Source organism: Salvelinus namaycush, chromosome 29, assembly GCF_016432855.1.
Source record: "Salvelinus namaycush isolate Seneca chromosome 29, SaNama_1.0, whole genome shotgun sequence".
In the NCBI taxonomy this organism is placed as follows: domain Eukaryota; kingdom Metazoa; phylum Chordata; class Actinopteri; order Salmoniformes; family Salmonidae; genus Salvelinus; species Salvelinus namaycush.
Genome location: NC_052335.1, coordinates 11,209,781 through 11,237,188, shown reverse-complemented (window position 1 = coordinate 11,237,188; position 27,408 = coordinate 11,209,781). Strand labels below are relative to the sequence as shown.

At 44.0% G+C, this 27,408-nt stretch overlaps 1 protein-coding gene and 1 pseudogene across 1 annotated transcript; one reads left to right on the top strand and one right to left on the bottom strand.

Moving 5' to 3' along the window:
* Window positions 1-1,729: 1,729 nt before the first annotated feature.
* On the bottom strand, window positions 1,730-11,391 carry LOC120024046 (breast cancer metastasis-suppressor 1-like protein-A). Its single transcript, XM_038968146.1, has 10 exons — window positions 10,641-11,391; window positions 10,274-10,364; window positions 10,002-10,129; window positions 9,582-9,661; window positions 6,839-6,935; window positions 6,526-6,615; window positions 6,334-6,398; window positions 6,205-6,244; window positions 3,682-3,808; window positions 1,730-3,462 (listed from the first exon to the last, which is right to left on the bottom strand). The coding sequence occupies exons 1-10, from the start codon at window positions 10,774-10,776 to the stop codon at window positions 3,345-3,347; spliced, it is 972 nt and encodes a 323-aa protein (XP_038824074.1). The 5' UTR covers window positions 10,777-11,391; the 3' UTR covers window positions 1,730-3,344.
* Window positions 11,392-11,483: 92 nt separating this feature from the next.
* LOC120023952 lies at window positions 11,484-27,261 on the top strand (annotated as a pseudogene).
* Window positions 27,262-27,408: the final 147 nt, after the last annotated feature.

Here is a 27,408-nt window from a genome sequence, read left to right as displayed (position 1 = left end):
CCTGGCTAATACAGCAACGCAGACCTTCTGACATTAGTGAGAGATAGGGAGAGAGAGAGAACATGAGAGGGGGAGAGCAAAAGACAGAGTGAGAATCTCCTCTTGTTATGCATGTTTGAACAGATTCCGGCTCAGAGAGAAGGCTCTAGAGAGATGTGATTGTGTGGAGACAGACAGCCGGGGCCCAGTCCTGCCTGACTTTGACGCTGTGATGGGGATTTTCCTCTCTCACTTTCTAGTTCTCGCTCTCCCTCCATCTCTCTGTATTACCCTCTTTCTCGTGTTCTCTCTCTCTGGCAGCAGCAGACATGGCCAGCGAGCTGTGATGAAAGCGTCCCTCCACAGCAGACGCCCACCTGCGTCCCTCCCTCCCTCCCAACCATCATCAGCTGGGAAGCTTCTCTCCAGAAGGGTGCCTCAGTTACAGGGACCACTTTCCTCTCCAATCTAGTGCAGTGCTGCAACACAGCCACAGTGGAGCTCTACTGACACTACCTGGTCAGAAGGGAGCTCTGCAGTGAGAAATTAGATTTTGGTAGTACTGCATGTGCTTTTGGGAGAAAAATCACCTCTAACCACTGATACAGGGTCAGATATCTTTCATACCTCTAATGGTTGTGGGTAGGATTTGGGGCAGGGTAAACTGATCCTAGATCTGTGTCTAAGGTCAACTCCTATTCAGTAGGCTACTTTGTAAATTAGTGTATTAGATTGTGCTCAGCAGAGGAGATAAGTAGAGAATGGAGAAGGGGATGAGTGAAATATTTAAGTGGATCCTGAATCGATCCCAATACAGTGTGTTAATCTAGTGAGTGGCAGACAACACTGGCTAAAAGGTTGAACAGCACAGCGGACTTAAGCCATTATCAAACTAGCCACGCTCACTATTTTCAAAGCAAGTCATTTTCAAATGAAGAGGGTTAGGTTGCATAAACCTTGGAATTGACAGCATTGTCAGCCAGACTGGCGCTATTCAGATTATATCTAGTGATTTGGCTGTGGTAATTAATGCTTCTCATTTCACCATGGACAGAGAGCAATAAAGATTGGCTTATGCTGAGCACAGCGGACTGCCCATTACATGTCAAGTTGATTTAGTTATAGCTAGACATGCTGTCAACTAGGCTTGGGCGATATACCGTATACCGGGGTATTTAGACATATTGACGGTATGATTGTCAATACCGTAGAAAAACAGATATAATTGGGGTTGGGGGCCCCATCGCCTCACGGGGATGCATGCTACGCCACTGCTTGTAACTATAAGTTAACTATCTAAGATTTTCTAAATAAATTATATGCAGCTCAGGGCTCCAGATGTGCATTTGGTTAGCTAACTTGCTAAGTGACTAGATCAAGCTTCCTGGTTACAGCAGAGACAATCAATACCCTCCTGGATCAAGATCCCCATGTTGCCTAAATTGTTGAGCCCCAACACATTTTTGTAAATGTTTATTTTTAAATAGCATATTTTGTGTGCACTTCTGGTAATATCGTATACTCCCTACAGAAACAGTATGAAAATCAAGATACTGCTCAACCCGAGCACCAACTTCAAACAAGCACATTATACATCATATATTTCTGACAGACAATATAAAAATGACTTATGAAAGGCCCTAACATCCCATCAAGCATATTTCGCTTCAATCAAAGGCTACAAATCGTGTTACATTTTTATGAACGCTTCATGGGACTTCAATCATTACAAATGAAGGCAAGTGACATGTTTACTACAAAATTAAACATTTAATTTGCTGTACATGCATTGGCACTATGACAAGAGTTGTATTCATATTTCCCTCCCGCATGATATGAAAAGATAACGTAGTGTAGCGGCTGAGCGTTATGACTTACTACAAACCAAAAAAAAACAACACAAAATAACAATCCATACTTGACAAATAAAACTCGAGGACAAAAGCAATACTACTTTTCAATTCATGGCACTGTAACATTTGGCCTAATCGTATTATGACAGACCTTCTTCGTGAGCTGCAAAAAAATCAAATAAAAACACAACACTGCAAATACTCCTGACATTACAGCTTGTAACATCTCTACACAATTCATAACATGTTGAGAATCTTCTCAATGCAATACTGTTGGCAGTTGATACTTTTATACAGATGTGATGCTGCTGTGAATGTAAAGCACCACTTGACCACGTAGAGGTTGAACCAGCAGTACGTTACTATATACACACACATGGTTTCCCCTCTATCCAATAATGTGCAAAAGAGTGGATGGGATTGCATGGACGGGATTGTACGACAACCAGACACGTTGACCCCTCTCAATGTCATCAGATCCCTCTGGCATGGGTAGGGAGGTGTGCACAAGTGTGCACTACAGGAGAAAAGGTAGAGCATAGTTCGAACATAGAGACGCAGGGAGTTCTTCACAGAGGAGGGAAGATGACACAGAAAAACGCAGGGGGAAATCTCAATTGCGTACTCCTCGTGTCCACTCTCCCCGACGACTCCTCAACACCCGTTGGAGGATAAGGTCAGAGGGGAGGGACCTCTGGCTTTCTTCTCCAATCGGTTTTGAGGGGGAAGTGAGGTGAAAGGACGCAAGGAATACGCAATTGAGATTCTCCAAAGGTACACTACAAGAGGCAGATGGCTACTGAGTTCACAGTGAAGTTAAGACATGACACAGAATTAGGGCCAGGAGTTTTTCCTGACAATGTGTCCAACAGAGTTCTCAAGCCCTAGTCTCAAACCAGGCCTCAGAGATCTTCTGGCCCTCATCATAATCAACAAGGGTTCTGTACAGAGGGCAAACATACTACTGGCTGTGCCAGCCTGCCGGCGTAAAAGATGCAAACTCAATGTTTAGGAAATTTGAATAGTTCATTCTTAACCTGGATGGTACACTGTATGTTTCCATTTACTCACCCGCTCAAAAGAAAATTACCCGCTTTGACTTGATCCTAGTACTGTTCTCACAGGCCGTAGGAATTAAGGCTTCACTGCACTGAGTTGGTTCAGGACTGTAGGCATCTTGTTCAAAAAGGCACGCTACAACACCACCATTACTCTCAACAGCAACTCATCCCTTCTTAGCAGCACTTGCTTCTTTCTCTTCCAGGAGGAACGACACTTGGACGCCTTGCAGATATTAATAACATACATACATATTAAGAGAAAGCAGTAGTTCGTCACCAACCTTGTACAACCCCTACCCACCCTGACCTACAGCTCTCCAGCAGCTGGTGAAGACCATTGACATAATGTAGTTTCCCCCTACGGCAATGAAAGTAAGGGACGGGATCTTGTGGCACTGAAGTTCACTATTTGTTATCCAGGGAGAGAAAGTACGGCAAACCGTGAGGGACATTAGGAGTGTTTGATGGTGTATTTGCCTTTCTGCAGCTGAGAGATGTACAACTTGGACTTGCTGCCGTCCTGCCGTTTGAACCACACCTCGTCGTGGTTAATGGTGGTTATCATGGCGCTGTGGAGGAGAGGTGGAAGAGGATTGGATAATAAAATATAGGAACGTCCATTATATACACACGCCTCACCACACAGCGACACTTGGATCTAGTCTATGAACGACAGCTGCGTACGCGCACAATTGCGTCACATGCAAATATACACGCACTTCACTCAAGTACTCCAACATAAGCGCACACACCATTTAAAAACATACATGTCATACACAGACTCACACCTGGTGGGGTACTGGTCCTTCCTGTTGATGCATATGGCCTGTCCTCTGCAATACCACTGGCTGTCATAGAACAGTCTGCCCTCCTCAGACCTCGCCACATGGTGGTGTCTGTCAGCCTTGGTAGGGACTACACACACACACACACACAGCAAAACATCGGTCATAAGGGTAGGTCCAACAGTTTAACTACTAACGTTACTATGTATCAATAGCTGCACTGCAGTTACACTGTACCAGTCTACATTGAGTGTACAAAACATTAGGAAACCTGCTATTTCCATGACAGACTGACCAGGTGAATCCAGGTGAACGCTATGATCCCTTATTGATGTCACTTGTTAAATCCACTTCAAATTCAGTGTAGATGAAGGGGAGGAGACGGGTTAAAGAAGGTTTAAGCCTTGAAACAATTGAGACATGGATTGTATACGTGTGCCATTCAGAGGGTGGGTATGGTACTAGGTGGCAGTTTAGGTGTTTCACACCCAACAGTTTCCCGTGTGTATCAAGAATGATTCCCTCACAAAAGGAAATCCAGCCCATGTTGACTCAAATGTGGGAAGCATTGAAGTCAACATGGGCCAGCATCCCCGTTGAACGCTTTCGGCATCTTGTCGAATCCATGCCACGACGAATTGAGGATGTTCTGAGAGGCAAAAGGAAATGTTTCCTAATATTTCGTACACTCTGGGTATATATAATCAAATCTATGTATTTAGATATTAGAGACACTTAATATCATCTGGGACACTAATAGATCATTTAGAAACCATGCGTAGGCACAAAATATACCCCAAAATGTTCCGTGCACTAGTTCACGCAAAAGTTGGCATTTATACAAAATGTACTTGATGTGAGAATGTGCTCACCTCCTCGCAAATTTTAGACCATGGGTACGCACATCTGCTAGTGGTTGAAATATTGTACTGCAAGCTGGCAAGTATATTTTGTGCAAATGGGTGATATGAGAAGCTTAATCATGAACAACTAAAAACAAGCATGCAACCATTTGCCACTAGTGATAAGAGCGAAAATCAATGTTTTATTTTTAGAAAGTCAAATAATTAGACAGGAATCTTTTTCATATTTATTTTCCTAACCATTGCAGAATATATTCCTCACCTTCTCTAGCCATGATGGGTTCATTTTCCAGAAGGAGACATACAGGAAATGACCATGCGCATCTCTCATTTAAATGGGCCCTAGTAGTCTAGTAAATAGATAGGCTGTTTACGTCAAGTGTTGCTATATCATAGGCAATGTGGTTTATAAAACCGGTATAGAGTTGCATTTAACAGCTGATCTTTTACATTGAAGTAGGACTATGCATCAAGTTACGTTTTTATTGTCACGTGCACAAGTACAGTGAAATACTTTTCTTGCTTGCTCTTTCCCGACAACGCAGTAGTGAATACCAGTAGCACTATAAAAAATGTTTTTAAAAAGTCAGGTAGAACACAAACACACAAGAAATAGAACTGTAACTTTCTTTTTTTGTCTGCCCTACAATGTTTCAGAATTCGCATGCAGTCCATCATATTTGGCTTGGGGGAAAAGTCAATGCAAAACACTGTTGAATTCAAACGTTCTGCTGACAGAGAAAACAATTTGGAATTGTTTTCTCTATCAGAAACTGACACAGTCCTTTTCCAGACACAGCATAAATTACTGCTGAAGATTAAAACATTCGGCCAACACAGTAAATAGGCCGGTGGCTTATGTAAAATACTTGACAGTATGGGTAGGACTGGTACGGTGACCGTATTACCGCCACACCGGCGGTCACGAGTCATGACATTTAACCCAACCCCTCTGAATCAGGCTATGCAATTGCATGAGAAAACTAATTTGATGGCCTCAGAAAGAGGAGGACCCCATCAGCTTTCTATAGGCTAGGCCTACTATAATTATTTACGAACTTACCTAATATGAAGCACATTACTTTATAACAGGAGTATAGCCTACCTGCCTGGCATGAAAATGAACCATGGGAAAAGCAACATCCATTCGCTATTTGAGTGCATTATACCCCATAATGACAAAGCAAAAACAGTTGATAAAAATAATAATTTTAGAACTGAAATATCACATTTACATAAGTATTCAGACCCTTTACTCAGTACTTTGTTGAAGCACCTTTGGCAGTGATTACAGCCTCGAGTCTTCTATGGTATGAAGCAATAAGCTTGGCACACCTGTATTTGGAGAGTTTCTCCCAATATTTTCTGCAAATCCTTCTGGCTGGGCCACTAAAGGACATTCAGAGACTTGTCCCCAAAGCCATCCCTGCATATACAAAGCCACCCCTCCATTCCAGACATTCTCGCTCGCGCACAGTTTTACGACAGGACCGATTTATAACGGGAAACATGGTGTGCGCCAGGTTTATAAATCTCAATATTTTTCTTTGTGGGCAGATTTTTCAGAATTGGTGCACACAGAAATGTAAAGGGAAAATTACGCAACGGTAATAAATGAGGCCTCTGGGCTTTACAGTGACACAATGATATGAGAGATTCTTACCGTCAACCTTGACCCTGTGAGGCCCCAACGACGCCATCGCCTGTGGTGCATACAGAACAAGATCAAAAGGTTAAATTCCAACCCTAAACAAAACCACAACAAAGGCTTACGTTTGGTTAACTCAAATACCTTTCGTATTGCTGTCCAGTCTTCAAGTATATCCAGGTCTTGCAGCATATAAACAATATATGGACGTGAGAAGGGGTTAAGAAAAACGAAAACTTCTGGCGCAGTATTGAAATGAGACATTTTTATTGCCACTGACAGTATCTCTTTGTATCAGAGGATGGATAGAGGAAGACCGGTAGAAAGAAAGGATATCGGAGACAACAACAGGCTTCTTCTTCTTGGCAGGGCAGAAGGGATCCTTCTTCTTGTTCTTCCGTGAATGTAAACCATCATTCCAAAGTTCTGGAATGCAGAGAGACAGATTTTAAAATCATTTAAAAAAAAAAAGAGGGCAAAGCAAACCCTGGAGAGCTACAGGCAGTGCAGGCTTTTGTTCCAGCCCAGCTTTTAAAACACCTGATTCGACTGTTCAACTTTTCCTCCGTTACTTAAGCCAGGTTTGTTATATTAGTGCAGGGCTGGAACAAACCCTTCCAGATCACTAGAGGTCATGTGTGCAGAGTACCTGAGGTGATGTCGATGCTGTGTCGGTCCTCCTCCAGGCGTCTGATCTTCTCCTCTAACTCACTCTGCACCGTGTCAAACAGCAACAGCTTCTCACTCTGGGAGGAGAAACACAGTAAACAGACGCCTACTGTAGTACCAAAGCCACGGAGAGAGACCCTGGTCCAATACATACAAAATGCACCTTTGCTGATTGCAGAACTGCAAAGCATTCTACTTAGACAAAGGTAATATCCCAGTAGTTTTCCATGCATCCTTCATTGCTCCCTTCCTTGAGGTAGCCATATTGATGATCTGTATGTGAATGTACAAGTGAAGGCAAGGATTCGATCCAACTGCTTTCACCTGCCCAATCAAATGTATATATAAAGCCCTTTTTACATCAGCAGATGTCACAAAGTACTTATACAGAAACCCAGCCTAAAACAGCAAACAATGCAGGTGTAGAAGCACGGTGGCTAGGACAAACTCCCTAGAAAAGGCAGAAACCTAGGAAGAAACCTAGAGAGAAACCAGGCTCTGAGAGGTGGCCAGTCCTCTTCTGGCTGTGCCGGGTGGAGATTGTAAGAGTACATGGCCATTAAGGCCAGATTGTTCTTCAAGATGTTCAAACGTTCATAGATGACCAGCAGGGTCAAATAATAATCACAGTGGTTGTACAGGTCACCAAACATGTCAGCACCTCAGGAGTAAATATCTGTTGGCTTTTCATAGCCGAGCATTCAGAGGTCGAGACAGCAGGTGCGGTAGAGAGAGAGAGCGAGTCAAGAACAGCAGGTCCGGGACAAGGTAGCACGTCCGGTGAAACAGGTCAGGGTTCCATAGCCGCAGACAGAACAGCTGAAACTGGAGCAGCAGCACGACCAGGTGGACTGGAGACAGTCATCATGCTAGGTAGTCCTAAGGCATGGTCCTAGGGCGCAGGTCCTCCGGGAAGGAGAGAGAATTAGAGGGAGCATACTTAAGTTCACACACAAAAACACAAGACAGGAGAATTACACCAGATATAACAGACCCCTGGCACATAGACTATTGCAGCAGAGATACTGGCGGCTGAGACGGGGGAGATCCGACGATAGCCCTGGGGCCAACGAGGCAGGCTATAACCCCACCCACTTTGCCAAAGCACAGCCCCCACACCACTAGAGGGATATCTACAGACAACCAATTTACTATCCTGTGACAAGGCCGAGTATAGCCCACAAAGATCTCCTCCACCGCACGGGCCCGAGGGGGTGCAAGACCGGACAGAAAGATCCCGTCAGTGGCTCAACTGACTCAAGTCGAGTACAGCGCAGAAAAGCCTGGCATGACATGACGCACCCCCCCTAGGGACGGAGTGGAAAACCCCTAGTAAGCCAGTGATCTAGCCCCCGTAATAGGGCCAGAGGCAGATAAACCCAGTGGAGAGGGGAGCTGGCCAGCCAGACAGCAAGAGCGGTTCATCATTGCAGTGACTTGCCGTTCACCTTCGCACCCCTGGGCCAGACTACACTCAATCATAGGACCTACTGAAGAGATGAGTCTTCAGTAAAGACTTAAAGGTTGAGACCGAGTCTGCGTCTCTCACATGGATTCCATAACAATTGAGCTCTATAGGAGAAAGTCCTGCCTCCAGCTGTTTGCTTATAAATTCTAGGGACAATAAGGAGGCCTGCGTCTTCTGACCGTAGCGTACGCGTAGGTATGTAAGGCAGGACCAAATCGGAGAGATAGGTAGGAGCGAGCCCATGTAATGCTTTGTAGGTTAGCAGTAAAACCTTCAAATCAGCCATAGCCTTAACAGGAAGCCAGTGTAGAGGCTAGCACTGGAGTAATATGATACATTTCTTTGGTTCTAGTAAAATTTCTAGCAGCTCTATTTAGCACTAACTGATGGTCATTTAGTGCTTTATCCGGGTAGCCGGAATAGAGCATTGCAGTAATCTAATCTAGAAGTCACAAAAGCATGGATGAGCTTTTCTGCATTATTTTGGGACAAAAAGTTTCTGATTTTTGCAATGTTATGATGAAAAAAAATCTACCCTTGAAATATTCTTGATATGTTCGTCAAAAGAGAGATCAGGGTCCAGATTAACACGGAAGTCCTTCACAGTTGTATTTGAGACGACTGTACAACCATCAAGATTCATTGTCAGATCAAACAGCAGATCTCTTTGTTTCTTGAGACCTAGAATCTGTTTAAAAGATACAAAATTGCCAACATCCACTTCCTTATGTCTGAAACACAGGCTTCCAGGGTAGGCAATTTTGGGTCTTCACCATATTTCATAGAAATATACAGCTGTGTCATCCGCATAGCAGTGAAAGTTGACATTGTGTGTCCGAATGACATCACCAAGAGGTAGAATATATAGTGAAAACAATAGTGGTCGTAAAACAGAACCTTGAGGAACACTGAAACGTACAATTGACTTGTCAGAGGACAAACCATCCACAGACACGAACTGATATCTTTACGAAAGATAAGATCTAAACCAGGCAAGAACTGGTCAATCTAGACCAATTAGGCTTCCAATCACTCCAAAAGAATGTGGTGATTGACAGTGTCATAAGCGGCGCTAAGGTTTAAGAGCACGAGGACAGATTCAGAGCCTTGGTCATTCAGAGCCTACAGTATTTAGACAGGGCCAGAGATAAACAATGGATGCACTTTATGCTTGACCACTGTGTTATTACTCACTGTGCCAACAATTGCCCCTTGGGGATAAATAAAGTTTTATTGTATTGAATTGCCATCAGACCTCCCAGTGTTGGCAGGCAGCCTGGATTTCACAGTCATACTTGTTCTTCACAGACTCCAGACACAGCTCTCTGTAGATCCCTGGAGAAGATACAAGACAAGGAAAACATATTTTTAGCCTCAGTCGGCACCCTTCAGAAGGTTTGACATCACTGAGAACAGAGACATATATTACATTGTAACATTGTTATAACAGTACATTGCATATGAGAATAGAGACAACATATATAAACAGATGTGTGTTTCTTATATTTGGAGGTAGCCTACCCAGGGAGCTGGTAGGTAGGTCATCTGAGGAACACACAACTAAAATGTTAGAAAACCACTGATCTTCTTGACATTGACATCTGCCACAACTAAAGTTACAAAGTGGGACGTTAGTATCTAATCTAGTGTAGGCTAAAATTACATTTAAACTTACCAGCTACTTTGGTCCTGATCTGCATATTCTCCTGCAGGTTGGCCAGTGGTTCCAGATACTCTTGGGCACAGCCAGCTATCACTTCCTTCAGCTTTATATCCACCTGACTTAGCCTCTCCTTGTACAACCTAGTCACAACGAGACAGACAGCAGTGAGCAATACAGCAGCATCAGTAGTTGGTTGGCTTATATGAATGAATGTAAACATGGACCAGAAAGAAAACTATGTGGAAATTGTGTTTAAATGTGAAAAGTAGAAAAAGTGTCTTTACTGTTCTTTCAAGTCACCGAATTGCTTCTCGAGGGTAGTCATCTCGTCCATGCATTCAATTCGTCTTCTCTCACAGTCCTCATCGTCCATATCTGTTGGCAATAATAAACATGCAGACACATCTAATACAGTAAACAAACTAGAGGTAGCTTGATACTAACTAACGTCAGCTAGCTAGTTGGCCACGCAGCATCAACATCACTTTCTTTGGCCAGAATTAAGGAGACCATCATAAAAATGGACCTACATTGCATTACAGCACAAACACACATTCATTTAGGAACTGCATTGCATTATGCATAGCAGCCAGCTGCATTTTGCCTAGCTAGCAATAATATTTACAGAATTGTAATGTACCTATCCCTTACCCGAGCTGTCTCCATCTTCGGATACAGAAGAGCTTACAGTGTCCTCTTCGTCGGTGCTGCTAGCGTCTTGATCGGGAAAATCAACCTCCATTTCTTCGTGATTGCTTTCTTTCTTTTCGCGGGCGTGCACCGGCATAACGTTAGTTCTCTTGGAAAATTAGAGGAAGGGGTTTGCGAACTGACTTAAAAAAAATAGCAATAAAAATGACGACGGCTAACCGGAAAAACAACTAGCTAGCTAAAACAACAGAGGGAACTGGAGGTTAAAAACATGGCTACCGAATCGACCAATCATATGCTCTTTTACAAAAAATGTCCATCTCCTGCTGCGTGCGCTCAGAGCCAATTTTGAGGAGATGGGAAAGTCTATTAGAATCATATAAACACCGTTTGTGCGTTGTCAATGGGCCGTGCAAGGCATTCTGGGATAAAGGGCGAATGGGTGTCAATTGGGCGCTAGCTCAAAAACCCAACATTAGCATGTATGTTGTGAACAAGAAGTACAACATTACAAATCTTAACTGAGATAATTGACTTGTTCAGTGTAATACCGTGTAGCTTTGTAATCGTGACATTACGTCCTATCGAGGAAAATAGGCAGATTTAAGATTTCTCGACGAAAATGCTAATCGGAACAAGGAAACGCGGACATTTCGGACTTGCTGATTCGTTGAACGCTGCATGTGTGTAACTACAACCCGTTTCCTATTTCCGACTAGCGCATGAACGCTTGACCATTAGTTTAGCAGTTGCGTGACGTATGATTACAACTTTAATGCGATTTGTCGACAGTCTGCTGGGTGGGGCGTTATACGTATTCGTTGTCCAATGTGAGTCCCATCTCTTCCTTTCTGAAATATCTCTGGTGCGCTGACTTTTTGCGGGGTTGATGTACAGTAGCTAGCTATCACATTTAGCCACCTAAACGGAGGTACACAGAAGCGAAGTAGCCCGTCTTAACCGATAAACCGACAGGTTGTGGGTAAGTAAAATCTGATTCGGTAGTTTTTCACTTCATTGTCTGAGTATTATCGACGGTATTTAGCTGGCTAAGTGTAATTAACAAACTGTGAGAATGGTTTCCCGGTACGGTAGTTAGCTGCTAGTTAGCGTAGTTACAACACACAAGCTAGCCTTGCCAGGCTTATTGTGGAGGATAACCTAAAACCTCTGTTACTTAGCGTGTATAGCTAACGTTAACTAATTAGAATACGTTGTATCTGACGTTAACGACAAATATGACAAACAAGGTGAAGTTAATGTCTTTCATAAGTAACTTAGAACCTGTTAACGTTACCCAGAGTCATGGATATGACCTGACGACGTTACTGTTATCCAGTTAGCTAGCCATCTGACTAACTTGGCCAACGTTAGTAACAGGCCTTCATTCGACCACACAGATCTAACTTACGACCTGTGGCGGGTATTTTACGGGTGGGTATCTGTCAGCTGACATATGCAGCCACAAGTACAAAAAAGCCAACTGAACACGTGCTGTTATCTTGTGTTGAGAGATGGACAGGGTCTAATTCATACTACTCTCTTATTACAGTTCTGACTGGTTTTCTTTGGTCCAATGTTTAGGTGGGTGATTTCCACAAGATGTCGTTCCCTCATCTCAACCGAACCCTTTTGCCACCGGGCATACCCCCTCCACAGTTTGCTGGTTTTCCTTCAGGTGAGTCATCAGAGACAGATATCCCATCCTATGGGCCTGTCTGTATGTGAATTAAACAGCAACTAGATTGTTAACATGACTGATTTGTAAGGATATCTAATACTTTGTGAGCTTTGTATTGAGAGAGAGAGAGACATTCATTTAAAATACATTTTGTATACATTAGAGGTCGACCGATTAGGATTTTTCAACACCGATACCGATTATTGGAGGACCAAAAAAAGCTGATACCGATTAATCAGCCTATTGTTTTTTTTTTTATATATATATCTCTGTGTGTGTGTGTAATAATGGCAATTACAACAATACTGAATGCACAATGAACACTTATTTTAACTTAAAAACTTATTTGGGCTGCAGGGGCAGTATTGAGTAGCCCGGATAAAAGGTGCCCATTTCAAACGGCCTCGTACTCAATTCTTGCTCGTACAATATGCATATTATTATTACTATTGGATAGAAAACACTCTAGTTTAAAATATATCTGTCAGTAAAACAGAACTCATTTTGCAGCAAACTTCCGGACAGGAAGTGCAAAATCTGAAATCGATGCTCTGTTCTAGGGCCTGCCTATAAATGTGCTTGATACGTATTAGTATACATGCACTTCATACGCCTTCCACTAGATGTCAACAGGCAGTGAGAGAAGAAATGGAGTGTATAACTTGATCTGAGGTCGAATAAAAGCTCTTGGCATGACACCAATTTCCTGGAACGCGCGAGAAGGGACCCGGTATTGCCTTCTGAAAAGCTGTCGTTATAGACGACTAATATCTCCGGCTTTGATTTTATTTGATAAATGTGACAATATCATCGTAAAGTATGTTTTCAATATAGTTTTATTAGATTATTGAAATTTTTTCGGGACGTTAGGCGTGTTGCGTTCTGTGTTTGTTGACGATGGAGAGCTTCGCGCCACTTAGCTAGTGTGCTTGCTAATTCAAGAGGGAAAAATGCCATTTAAAACCAAACAACGATTGTTCCCGACAAAGGACCCCTTGTACAACTTTCTGATGGAAGATCATCAAAAGTAGGACCCATTTTATGATGTCATTTCATATATCTGTCGAACATGTGTACTAGTAGTTTGCGCCCAGATTTTGGGCACTCTCTCGCTATAACGTAAGCTGGATTTCGTAATGAAGTTATTTTTAGAATTCTAACACGGCGATTGCATTAAGAACTAGTGTATCTATCATTTCCTATAGAACATGTATTTTTTAGTAACGTTTATGAATAGTTATTTGGTCAGAATAGGTGATTGTCATAAAAATATCCGGACATAATGGGGAAAAGATGCTACGTTAGCACAATGTATAACCACTGATTTCAGCTCTAAATATGCACATTTTCGAACAAAACACAAGTGTATGTATAACCTGATGTTATAGGACTGTCATCTGATGAAGCTTATCAAGGTTAGTCAAAAATTATATATCTTTTGCTGGTTTGTTACGATCGCTAAATTTGCAGCTGGTAAATGGCTTGTGTTTCTGGCTATTGTGGTAAGCTAATATAATGCTATATTGTGTTTTCGCTGTAAAACACTTAAGAAATCGGAAATATTGGCTGGATTCACAAGATGCTTGTCTTTCATTTGCTGTACATCATGTATTTTTCAGAAATGTTTTATGATGAGTATTTAGGTATTCCACGTTGGTGTCTGTAATTACTCTGGCTGCTTCGGTGCTATTTGTGACGGTAACTGTGATGGTAGCTGCAATGTAAAACTGATTTATACCTCAAATATGCACATTTTTCGAACAAAACATAGATTTATTGTATAACATGTTATAAGACTGTCATCTGATGAAGTTGTTTCTTGGTTAGTTTGGTTGGTTCTTGGTTAGTTAGGTTGGTTTTGTGCATGCTACCTGTGCTGTGAAAAATGTCCCTTTTTTGTATTTGGTGGTGAGCTAACATAAATATACGTGGTGTTTTCGCTGTAAAACATTTTAAAAATCGGACATGTTGGCTGGATTCACAAGATGTTTATCTTTCAATTGCTGTATTGGACTTGTTAATGTGTGAAAGTTCAATATTTCTAAAAAATATATTTTGAATTTCGCGCCCTGCACTTGAGCTGGCTGTTGTCATAAGTGTACCGACGTCGGGCTTGCAGCCATAAGAAGTTAATATTATACATAAATCAATTTAGTCTCAAATAAATAATGAAACGTGTTCAATTTGGTTTAAATAATGCAAAAACACAGTGTTGGAGAAGAAAGTAAAGTGCAATATGTGCCATGTAAAAAAAAAAGCTGAAGTTTAAGTTCCTTACTCAGAACATCTTCGAAAGCCCAGTTAACAAACAGATTACCGGCCATGCCGAATCCCACCGTACCTTCTACGCTATGCAATCTGGTTTCCGAGCTGGTCATGGGTGCACCTCAGCCACGCTCAAGGTACTAAACGATATCATAACTGCCACTGAAAGACAATACTGTGCTGCCATATTCATCGACCTGGCCAAGGCTTTCGACTCTGTCAATCACCACATTCTTATCGGCAGACTCAACAGCCTTGGTTTCTCAAATGACTGCCTCTTCTGGTTCACCAACTACTTCTCATACAGAATTCAGTGTGTCAAATCGGAGGGCCTGTTGTCCGGACCTCTGGCAGTCTCTATGGGGGTGCCACAGGGTTCAATTCTCAGGGCGACTCTTTTCTCTGTATAAATCAAGGATGTCACTCTTGCTGCAGGGGATTCTCTGATCCACCTCTACGCAGACGACACCATTCGGTATACTTCTGGCCCTTCTTTGGACACTGTTAACAAACCTCCAGACGAGCTTCATCTCTAGGAGACAGAACCCGTCTCCTTACTGAGCAGTAGGATGGCTGCGTGGTCCCATGGTGTTTATACTTGCGTACTATTGTTTGTACAGATGAACGTGGTACCTTCAGGCGTTTGGAAATTGCTCCCAAGGATGAACCAGACTTGTGGAGGTCTGTAATTTTATTTTCTGAGGTCTTGGCTGATTTCTTTTGATTTTCCCATGATGTCAAGCAAAGAGGCACTGAGTTTGAAGGTAGGCCTTGAAATACATCCACAGGTACACCTCCAATTGACTCAAATGATGTCAATTAGCCTATCAGAAGCTTCTAAAGCCATGACATTTTCTGGAATTTTCCAAGCTGTTTAAAGGCACAGTCAACTTAGCGTATATAAACTTCTGACCCACTAGAATTGTTATACAATCAAATAATCTGTCTGTAAACAATTGTTGGAAAAATTACTTGTTATGCACACAGATGTCCTAACCGACTTGCCAAAACAATAGTTTGTTAACAAGAAATTTGTGGAGTGGTTGAAAAACAAGTTTTAATGACTCCAGCCTAAGTGTATGTAACTTCCAACTTCAACTGTATGAAAGCTGGTGGTTCCTTTTTAACATGAGTCTTCAATTTTACCAGTTAAGAAGTTTTAGGTTGTAGTTATTATTGGAATTTTGACCCGTCGACTATTTCTCTCTCTACCATTTGTATTTCATATACCTTTGACTATTGGATGTTCTTATAGGCACTTTAGTATTGCCAGTCTAATCTCGGGAGTTGATAGGCTTGAAGTCATGAAGAGCGCTGTGCTTCAAGCATTGCTAAGAGCTGCTGGCAAACGCAGTAAAGTGCTGTTTGAATGAATTCATATGAGCCTCCTCCTGCCTACCACCGCTCAGTAAGACTGCTCTATCAAATCATTGAGTTAATTATAATAAACACACAGAAATACGAGCCTTTGGTCCTTAATATGGTCAAATCCGTAAACTATCATTTAGAAAACAAAACGTTTATTCTTTCAGTGAAATACGGAACCGTTCTGTATTTTATCGAATGAACGGGCGTCAATCCTAAGTCTAAATATTGCTGTTACATTGCACAACCTTCAATGTTATGTCAAGCCAGGCGGCCCAAACTGCTGCATATACTCTAACTCAGCTTGCACTGAACGCAAGATAAGTGACACAATTGCCTGCTAACATGTATTTCTTTTAACTAAATATGCAGGTTTAAAAATATATACTTCTGTGTATTGATTTTAAGAAAGGTATTGATGTTTATGGTTAGGTACATTTGTGCAACGATTGTGCTTTATTCCCGCGAATGTGCTTTTGTTAAATCATCACACGTTTGGCAAAATTGAAGTAGGCTGTGATTCGATGATAAATAAACAGGCACCGCTTTGATTATATGCAACACAGGACAAGCTAGTTAACCTAGTAATATCATCAACTATGTGTAGTTAACTAGTGATTATGTGAAGATTTTTTTTTTTTTTTAATAAGATAAGTTTAATGCTAGCTAGCAACTTACCATGGCTCCTTGCAGCCACAAGGTCCTTTTGATGCTGCCCTCGCGTAACAGGTGGTCAGCCTACCACTCAGTCTCCTCGTGGATTGCAATGTAATCGGTGTCCAAAAAGGCCAATTGCCGATTTTAGTTATGAAAACTTGAAATCAGCCAAAATTAATCGGTCGAGCTCTAGTCTACATTATCGCATTGTCTCTATTCCAGGTACCCCAATGATACCAGTCCACATGGGTATTATGACCCAAACCCCCGCGGTCTTGGTGCCCACCTCCATGCCTGTGGCACCCAGGAAGGAGGCCGCCCTGGTGAAGGCCAAGGAGACGGACGAGAACAGTGGCCCCACCACCACTGTGTTTGTAGGGAACATCTCAGAGAAAGCCTCGGACATGCTGATTCGACAGCTGCTGGCGGTGAGGAAGGGGAACTTGAATGCAGATGCTTTGGAAAGAGACATTAAGCTTCATTTAGGCTATAAACAGTGTCTTTAGTCAAGTCGTGCTCGTGGAATGGACAATTGAAACCACCTTTCTGAGCCAGGATAGTTGTTAATTTTGCTTCTGTTTTTTTGCATATGGCGGTGCAGCCTTTTAGGTTTGATTTATAAAAGCTGTTTCCCTTTTGACCAACAATGTTTTCCCCTGATACTCTGATGAAAAGCAATGTCCTTTAGTAGGTCCCTGTAGTAAAGCAAGCAATTATTCACTCTTCAGAAATGTGGCCTGGTCCTAAGCTGGAAGAGAGTCCAAGGAGCCTCTGGAAAACTTCAAGGTAAAAACAGAACAGGTACAACACTTCTAAAGTACTCTACCACCATGTAAGTCCAATGTCACCCTCCCCAAGGCGTGCTTTGCCAAGGTGAAGCAACTACTATTTAGTGAAAAAAAAAATGTGTAGGCTCCTGTTCAGTAGGCATTAATCAGAAGAAAGCAGATTAAAAAAGGTTGTAACTACATGGACTTGTCTGATAAGAAACACCCGTTTAAATGTTCCATTCCTTGGCCCTAATGAACACGACCCTGCTGAAGCTATTCCTCATTCCTGGTCGCAACTCCGATGGCTGTGTATTGATATAAACCCTCGGTGCCAATCCTTCCTTCTCTATTCTCTCCAGCTTTTGGGTTCTGTGAGTACAAAGAGCCTGAGTCAACGCTGCGGGCCCTGCGGCTGCTCCACGAGCTGCAGATCGGGGTGAAAAAGCTGCTGGTGAAGGTGGACGCCAAGACCAAGGCCCAGCTGGATGAGTTCAAGGCCAAGAAGAAGAGCAGCACCAACGGCAATGGGGTGGGTAATGTAGTGGGGAAGGGGGACACTCCAGGCTGGAGGGATGGGAGAGGGGAACGTCACATTACCATGTAGGTTATGGGCTAGTTTCTAGGACACATTAGTCAAGGACTAGGCTTAATCTATTTCAATGGAATCTCTATTGAATTAGCTTTTTAGTCCTGGACTAGGCTTAATCTGTGTTTGGGAAACTGGTCCTAAATGTTGAATGAAATTAAAACCTTCAGCCTCCTGCCAGTATGCCGGTCTGAGTGACATCCAGTGGAGACTATGATGGACCCAGCTCTCGGAGGCAGGGTTGGCTAAACGAATGGGGAACTCTGGCGAAAGGCCTGAAACAAAATAGCTCCTTATACTTCAAATTATTTTTTTAAACAAGTGAGGCTGAAGATGAGTTGACTTGGATGTAATACTAACCCGCCTGTCTCTCTCGCGGTCTCTGTTTCTTTCTGCTTAAAGGCAAAGGCAGAGGGTGGAAAAGAGGAGGCGGAGGGAGAGGAGGAGGTGATCGACGAGGACACTAAGAGGCGGGATCAGGTCGTCAAGGGCGCCATCGACGGTCTGATCCGCGAGTATGGCAGCGAGCTCAATGCTGCCTTGAATGATGAGTCCCCCCACCGCAGGAAGAAGAAAGAGAAGAAAGAAGAGGTATTTAGGGCTACTTTCTCTTATCTCACTTTAGATTTACTTGGTAGATGTTGGTTGGAGGTTGTGATTGTATTTGGGCACATTATATACAGTCATGACCGAAATTATTGGCACCCTTGATAAAGATGAACAAAAGAAAAGGCAGGATAACACCTCCCGAGTGGCGCGGTGGTCTAAGGCACTGTACTGCAGTGCTAGCTGTGCCACTAGAGATGCTGGTTTGAGTCCATGCTCTGTCGCGACCTGGGAGACCCATTGGCGGCGCACAATTGGCCCAGCGTTGTCACGGGAGGGTTTGGCCGGCAGGGGATGTTCTTGTCCCTTCGCGCTCTAGCGACTCGTGTGGCGGGCCGGGCACAATGCACGCTGACACGATCGCATTGTGTCAAGAAGCAGTGCAGCTTGGCTGGGTCGTGTTTCGGAGGACGCACGGCTCTCCTGAGTCCATACGGGAGTTGCAGCGACGGGACAAGACTGTAACTACCAATTGGATATCCCGAAAAAAAGGGAAATAAAATGGACTGAACAAAATGGTATGTTCAAAAAAATGGGGAAATTATTTTATATTTATCCAATTGCCTACATTGTATTTGTTGGTATACGAAAGTCTGGATAGGGATTAAGTCTAGTCCTGAGGAGTATCCTACGTACCTGGTGTGAGGAGTTGGTGAGATAACGTTGGTCAACTCTGAGTTCAACTCGGGATAACAGGTAATTCAAAAGTGTCTCACCTTTTAGCCAGGTCCATTTCTATGGCAATGAATCCCTCAGCACTAACCTGGTCCGGTGCAGGCTAACTCCATTTAACCTAAATAAAATGACTGTGCCATGACTTGAGGACCAATCCCCTTAATTTGAGGGAGACTACAGATATAACATTTTGTATTAAATCGTAGTTTATTTTTTTCTGTCATTCTGGTTGACAGCATGACCCTGAACACTAATCCCTTCTTCCTGCCTCCCATCGTCCCTTAGGAGGATATCAACGCAATTGACGGATTGGAGGATGACAAGAGAGACCTGATTTCTAGAGAGATCAGTAAATTCCGCGACACCCACAAGGTATATTACCTTACTCATCTCTCTCACTCACATTGCAGGTTTTTGGAAAAGAAGCTACACACGATAGTAGTACACTCCTTTTGGGTTTTCACACTTACTGCTAGTGGACATTTTGTGCAAGGACCTGTTTTATATAGTCTAAATCAGGGATGGGCAACTCTGCTGGGGGTGGGGGCCACAAAATCTGAACTCATGAGGGGCTGCAGTTGCTCGCGGGTCTGCGTACCCACATCCACACCCCCCCCACACACACACACACACACACACACACACTGCGAGCAAAACATTTTGGTGGCCCCCCTTTTGACTGGATATATTTTTTTTTTGTGCAATTCTACTCACTTTGCCATGTGGTTGGAAAAAGGTTTGCAGTTTTTTTTCTTTTCTTTTTTCTGACTGAGACTGACTAACAAAATCAATGGGGGGCCCCCCAGCCGGCAATTCCACCATGATAACACGTTTAGATAGCTGGCCGCTAAACTAACTTGGCAATCTAAAACATTTTAGCTGACATGGGCAAATTGACTATCAGTGACTGACAAAACAAGAGCAAAACTGCAGATGTACAACCAAATTTTGAAATTCAAAAGGCCCACGGGCCACCAGTTGCCCATCCCTGGTCTAAATTTAGGATGGGAGAATAGTTGAATTTTTACGTCAAAATATTGCATACCTTGCTCAAAAATCTCAATGTGAAATATCTGGATTTGTAGTATTGTCACCGTTTTCAAACCTAATTTGACTCGTGTCGACGGGACATTTTATTTTGTATATATTAGGGTATTTAGGTGTGATAGTATAGCTGGCTAGATCCATAGCTCATTCATCACACACAAACAAAATGCATGGCGACAATGTAAAGTTACCTTAAAGCTAATCTATTCATTAAACCCCGCCATTATGATAGAGATCATATGGTGACTAAAGCAAGATGAATCTCAGAGCTTTGGAAAAAGTTGTCGAGGATAGCATGTAAGTATGAGCTTTCCTTTATTTTGTACATATACTGGGCGCTCCCCCCTCGAGGATTCGCATAGGGGCAACTGCACAGGCACTCTGGCTTACAGTGGTGGCTGAGGTTGTGGAACTTAATGAGAACCTCTCAACACACAGCCCACCCATTAGATACATGTCAACAGAATGTTGGTCTTGCTTTTAGACCAGTTATTTGCCATATGTGGAGAGAACCACGCCGTTTTGTTGTTGTTGATTTCCATCTATTTATCATGTTGTACGCAAGCCAGAGAGGCCAGTGAACCTGTGTGAGTCCTCTGTAAATGATGACCATTCTACATAATGTATGTGTAAAAGTCAAGTCACTGAGACTCGGTCAATAACCACTGCAGTGATTTGGGCTGTAGATTGTACTGTTATAGCAGTGGGGGGGGGCGCCCCTCCACAGCACTCTGCGTTCTGAAGACTAGCCAGGTGAGTTCCAACCCACCCTGTGGATAAGTGTGTGTGTGTTAGAGAAAAGCCCCATCTCTCCTCGTCCTGTGTCCAATTGTCAGTCCCTCTATTTCTGTCTTTGATTCTCTCTCTCCCTCTTGTCACTTTAGCTCTTTCTCCCTTTATTCTCTGAACTTGTCTGTCCCCTTCCTGATTTCTAACTGCCGTTCACCGCCTTCATCTTCATTTTCACGCGGCCATTGTTTGTGGTGTTCATAATCTACGGCAGTAGACTTGTGGTAAAGGAGGTACTAGTAATACGTAATGAGATCCTTTCTCAAGCACAAATGGTAAGGCCTATGCTTGATATAGAAGGGGAACGTCATGTACCTATGGCCTACCTGCAGTTACTCTATGCTCAAGCGGTCACCAATGGAGTGCAGAGCAAGGTAAGTTCAAGTAGGAAGACTTAACCAATCAGACCCCTTCCACCCATGCCCATAGTACCTGTGTGCTCTCTTCTCTATTTCCCCCATCTCTCCTTTTCTGCCTGTTTGTTTTCCTTGCTCTTCGTCTTAAGTTGCACTAGACCCGTGGCTCTGTAGTCTGGATCAGACCAGGAGGACAACCATCTGTTGTTTGTTATGGACTGCTTTTAGCGGTCTGACCTTGTGGGAAAGGCCCATAGGTAACCTGTGGTCTCACTGTATTTCACAAAAACCCCAACACAAACTTAAGCCTCACAGTGTATTTAGAATGCATGGTTTGTAATTGTCTGTAAATCAGTTGAGTACATGGGGAGCCATGGGCGTAGTGCTAGGAGGGAGTTGTCTCTTAGCGTGTGTCTGGGAAATCGAGTCACGGGAGAACTACAGAAGACCGAAGCAGGGGTAAGAGCCTCTACGATTTAATTTACCTGTCCAGAAAATGTTTAAAAGAAAAGATGTACCAGGATGTTTCACGGCTTTCTGTTTTTACCAATGTACCCCATAGAAGTTAACGGTTGTTTTTGATGATTTGCTTGAGGGAAAGTGAATCTCCCCCCTGTGTATCGTTTGACCTGCTTTTCCTTCCAGGCCTAACTTTTATAGGCTTGTAGGGGCTGCGACGGGCTGAAATCCGTAGCTCAACACCTGTAAGTCACCAACAACTAGTTTCACAAAAGGATTGACGCCTTTTTTTGTTTTGTTTCTCTTGTAATGAGGACACTGACTTGGGAGAGAAAAAGCGTTGTCTATCAAGCAGCTCCTTTTTCTCGTTTTGAATGCCTTTGACATGGCCAACAAGATGTCGTCTTTGACCTCAAAGTGGTTTCCAGTGTCTTTTTTTAGTTAACTTGTAAGTCGCCCTGCTTGTGCTAAACAATCATTGTACTATATTGATACTGTGGTCTGCAACTGGTGGCCCGCAGGCCAAATCCGTCCTGCAAGCCGATTTACATTTTTTTATTTGGTCCCCAAGGTTCTCAGTAAAATAAACGAAATCATGCTATACATGGACAAAGGAGTGCCGTGTCTCATGACAGCTTGTTGTTATTTTCCCATAGAAACTCTTAGCCCTGCCAAGGAGCGGCTGTTGGGCCAAAACGTCAGCCTCTAACTCAACTACTTCATCCTTAGATAACAGGAATCTACATTGTTACAGTAGTCCCCTCCGCCCCCAGAGCCTGGAAGCCACTTCTAGATCCACTTCTGTGCACTTATAGAGAAGCGTGTGACCCAGCCTTACTGTGCTCCTGTTCTGTTGCATGGCTGTCCTCCCCGGAGCCTCCAATTTATCAACCTCCTCTGTTCTCTTTGCAGAAACTGGAGGAGGAGAAGGACAAGAAAGAGAAGGAGCGTGCAGAGTTTGATCGCGAGCGACGGGAGAGGGACAAGGAGAGGGAACGCGAAAGGGAGCGCCGGGACCGCGAGCGGGAGAAAGAGCGCGAGAAAGAGCGTGAGAAGGAGAGGGAGCGCGAGAGAGACCGTGAACGGGACAGGAGTGACCGAGACCGTGATCGCAACCGGACGAAAGAGAGGGAGTGGGAAAGGGAGAGGAGCCGCGACAGGAGCAATGACCGCAGCCACTCCAGGTGTGTGTTTTTAAATAAAGCAATGAATTGTGAAGTAAGGAATGATTGGGAGGTAACTAGGTCGATGTTATGTTGTAGAGAGGTGAGTCGCGACAGAGACAAGGACAAGAAGCGTGACCAGGAGGATGAGGAGGAGGTCTACGAGCGGAGAAGGCTGGAGAGGAAACTCCGAGACAAGGAGGCAGCCTATCAAGAGGTAGCTTAGTGGCGTGAGAATCATGTGTGTGTGTGTGTGTGTTGGCTATGAAATGTTGCTTAATTTCTGTCTCGTGTCTGTCTGAAGCGTCTGAAAAACTGGGAGATCCGCGAGAGGAAGAAGGCTCGAGACTACTCCAAGGAGTCTGAGCGGGAGGAAGAGCGCAGGAGAGAGATGGTAGGAAGAAATACAAACCCCGTTCTCACCCTCGCATGGCATTCCTGGGTCGTGTTAAGCAGGGAGAAAACCTTTTGAAACAAGGGGCGGGACTACCTGAACTTTTCCAATGGGAATGATGATTTTCATTGTCCGTTGTGAAACGTTTTGCTACGCTGTGCCCCAGGTTTACCACTGATCTGGGCGTGAAATGTCCTACCGTAGACATAATTGGTATGTTTCCATTCATCATTGTGTCCTACAGACTAAAGAAAGCAAACGGCTGAAGGAGTTCCTGGAGGACTATGATGACGACAGAGATGACCCTAAGTACTACAGGTGACCACCAGCACATTTCATTCATTTATGATGCTGATCCACTAGGTTTACATACTACAGAAGATAAATCGGAATGAAAGATATAATTGAGACCATTTTAATGTCGATAATGTAAGCTGTCAAGATGATGGCGGTCTGAAATGACAACATATGTTTTTGGCTTCGACATTTGGGAAGAGAAATCTCCCTTAAAAAGACAAAAACAAACTTGAAGACTGTTGATGAGAGTCAGGGCCATTGTTATAAAGGTGTTGTTCCGTGTGCGACCCCTAGGGGCAGCGCACTGCAGAAGCGTCTGAGAGACCGGGAGAAGGAGACTGAGGTGGATGAGCGTGACAGGAAGAGAGAGAAGGAAGAGCTGGAGGAGATCAGACAAAGGCTGCTGGCCGAGGGACACCCAGACCCCGAAGCCGAGATACGCAGGGTGAGAGGGAAAGAGAGAGAGGGAGTGTGTGTGTGTGACTGTATCTGCCTGACTGTGTTTATGCCTGAAGGTCATTTTGTCCTCGGATCCCTTTGTCTGTATGTCTGCATTGTAAGTGGGTCTCTATCCATCTGGCTATCTTGGCTACACAATAACGTTAGGCGAGTGTATCCACTTTCCTGACTGTGTAAGCCCCTTGTCTCACACTGCTTCTCTTTACCGATTGGTCCAGATGGAAGAGGAGGCGGAGCGTCTGCGGCAGCCTCCGGTGAAGCTAGAGCCCGACCCTGAGGAGGAGCAGGTACACAAGGCCCCACGGGTGGACAGGGATCGCCGAGGAGACAGGGATCGAGACCGAGGTGATCGGGAGAGAGAGAGAGGTGATCGAGACCGAGGTGATCGGGAGAGAGAAAGAGGGGAAAGAGACCGATGTGATCGGGAGAGGGGGGAAAGAGACCGGGAGAGGGGGGAAAGAGACCGGGAGAGGGGGGGAAAAGACCGGGAGAGGGGGGAGAGAGGGGAAAGAGACCGGGAGAGAGGGGAAAGAGACCGGGAGAGGGACAGAGGGGACCACCAAGTACCCCATCACCACCCCCACTCTGATGATGACGTGGAAGAGGGGGAGGAGGAGTTTGATGACGACGACCAATCGGTGTCCAAGCCCTGCCTGAAGCCCACGCTGCGGCCAATCACGGCAGCCCCCTCTGTTTCGTCAGCCAGCGGGGGTGCCACCCCCAACACGCCTTGTGGCGGGGACGAGTCGCCCTGCGGCATCATCATCCCCCACGAGAACTCTCCCCCTCACGAGACCCCGCCTCAGGAGTTCCGCCCCAAGATCGGCCTCAGTCTCAAACTGGGTGAGTTCGGTCGGTGGGACATGCTAGGTCTAGAATCATCTGGACATAATGACAACTATAGTGCTAACTAACTAATGATCTGTTGTGTATATCCAATTAAGCTCCTCAATCACTAATGAAGGGGAAATATCAGGATAATTAAAATAATGAAGTAAGACTGCCTATCTTTACCATTCATTTTTAGATTGAGGCATATAGCTGTATCTGCACAGATGCCTTGGGCCTGACAAACTCTTTAATTTGAGAGGGATGTCACTCAAACTGCTTTAAGATATCAATTAAATGTAACTGTCCTGTTTCAGACTCCATGAAGAAAGGCTTAACGTATGTCTAAATATCTCTCTAGGAGCCACTAGCAGCCCCAGCCAGCCCAACGTGGCCATCAAACGCAAGAAGCTCACTGTGGACAGCGTCTTTAACAAATTTGAAGACGAGGAGGCAGACGAGGCTCCCCGCAAGCGCAAGCTGGTGCCTCTGGACTACGGCGACGACGACAAGAACCTCCAGAGTGTGGTAGACGGCGCCTCGGGCCTGGCGGCCATCAAGGGCGCCAACACAGAGGAGAAACGCAAGCACATCAAGAGCCTGATCGAGAAGATCCCCACGGGCAAGACGGAGCTGTTCTCCTACCCGCTGGACTGGTCCGCCGTGGACTCGGTGAGGATAGGATGTGGCAGTACCCTGCTTTCCAGTCTGTTTCTGCTCTCTTGCCAACTAGTTCTGTGTTAGCAAGAGCGCAGAAACTGACTGGAAACCAGACTAGTGGCGGGCAGACCAGAGGAAATGACATACAGATAACGCTGGTTGGTTTTGATAATTCAACAACTAGAAGCTGTAGTCCAAGGGAATTGCTGATGTAGCCCTTCTTTGTCAAAGTAGAAAATGTGTTTCCCTACAAAACTGGTACAGACCTATATGAATAATATCTGGTGCAGTGACTAAAGTACTGCTGACTGTCCTCCCCAGACTCTGATGGATCGACGCATACGCCCCTGGATCAACAAAAAGATAATCGAGTACATTGGAGAAGAGGAGGCTACGCTAGTCGATTTTGTCTGCTCAAAGGTGTGTAAGCGTGATTGACGCAATTTACTGGGGAGCTGGTGTTTTTGCAATATGAGTTTCATTCTGATTCCTTCATTTTGACCTCCCCCAGGTGATGGCTCATGGTACACCACAGGGCATCTTGGATGATGTTGCCATGGTGAGTATCCCGGGAACATTCTCAGTTGTCTGTCCAGCTAAAACAGATTTAACTGTGTTTTGATCGAAATATTAAACAGGCCTTAAGAGCCTTGGTGAACTGCTTTTGGTCTCCTGATTTTAAAGTACTGTCATTAATCTAACTGCAATTCTCTACACCAAGGTTTTGGATGAAGAAGCAGAGGTCTTCATCGTCAAGATGTGGCGGTTGCTGATCTACGAAACGGAAGCCAAGAAGATTGGGCTGGTGAAATAAGAAAGCACTGAACGAATCAAACTTTTTCTAATAGAGTAATCTGACTTTAGTGTTGTCAGTCACCAAAAAGACTTCTCAATTTGAGCGGCCTAAAATCAAATGGGCTCGACCTAATACCCCAACAGCATTCCCACGTTGAGCTCCCGGTTTCTCATTCTTCCAATAGACTCTGGTACATGTCATGTTACTCTACTGCAGCTGCTGACTTTGTATTGGTGTATAGCCTACATGTGTGTGCTTGAATGACTGGCGACGTGCTTATTGAAGATGCATGAAAGCAACCACTTGGACAATGACCCTACTACAGTCTCTTGGCTCGAGTTGGATGTTCTGAGGGTGACAGTGGAGGTAGCGGATTAGGGGTTAACGGTTGATGAAGAGAACATAGCTACTAAGCTGTGGAAAGAAGTTCACCGTTCTGTTTCTCTATAGTTTTGTGACCTTAGTACTCGGAACCATTCACAACTTCTATATCATAAAAGTTATTTGACTGCTGTTTCGACGTGGCATCTGCTGAGTGAAACTTCTGTTATGCGAAGGGTAAACCTTAAAGGTATTTTTGTTTTTGTATTACAAACAATACTTTCTATAAATTCTGCTATTGAACATTTGACTTGTGGTTGGTTGGTCTTGTAACACAGGCAACAGCACCGCCTGGAAAGGATACTGATCTGTGTAAACATTGTTTCCATTTTTTCTTTTTGTACCAGTGGAAATTTTGTTTTGAATAAAGATTTTTAAAGAATTGTATACTTGGGTTTTGTCAATAGAAATGTGATGTGAGTCTTTCGAACACCAATAGTTTAAATAATTGGTATTTACTAGATACTCCCAGACATATGAAGAACCGCTGTGCCATGGTACAAGCGCTTTAGGATAGCTATTCATTGTGCTATT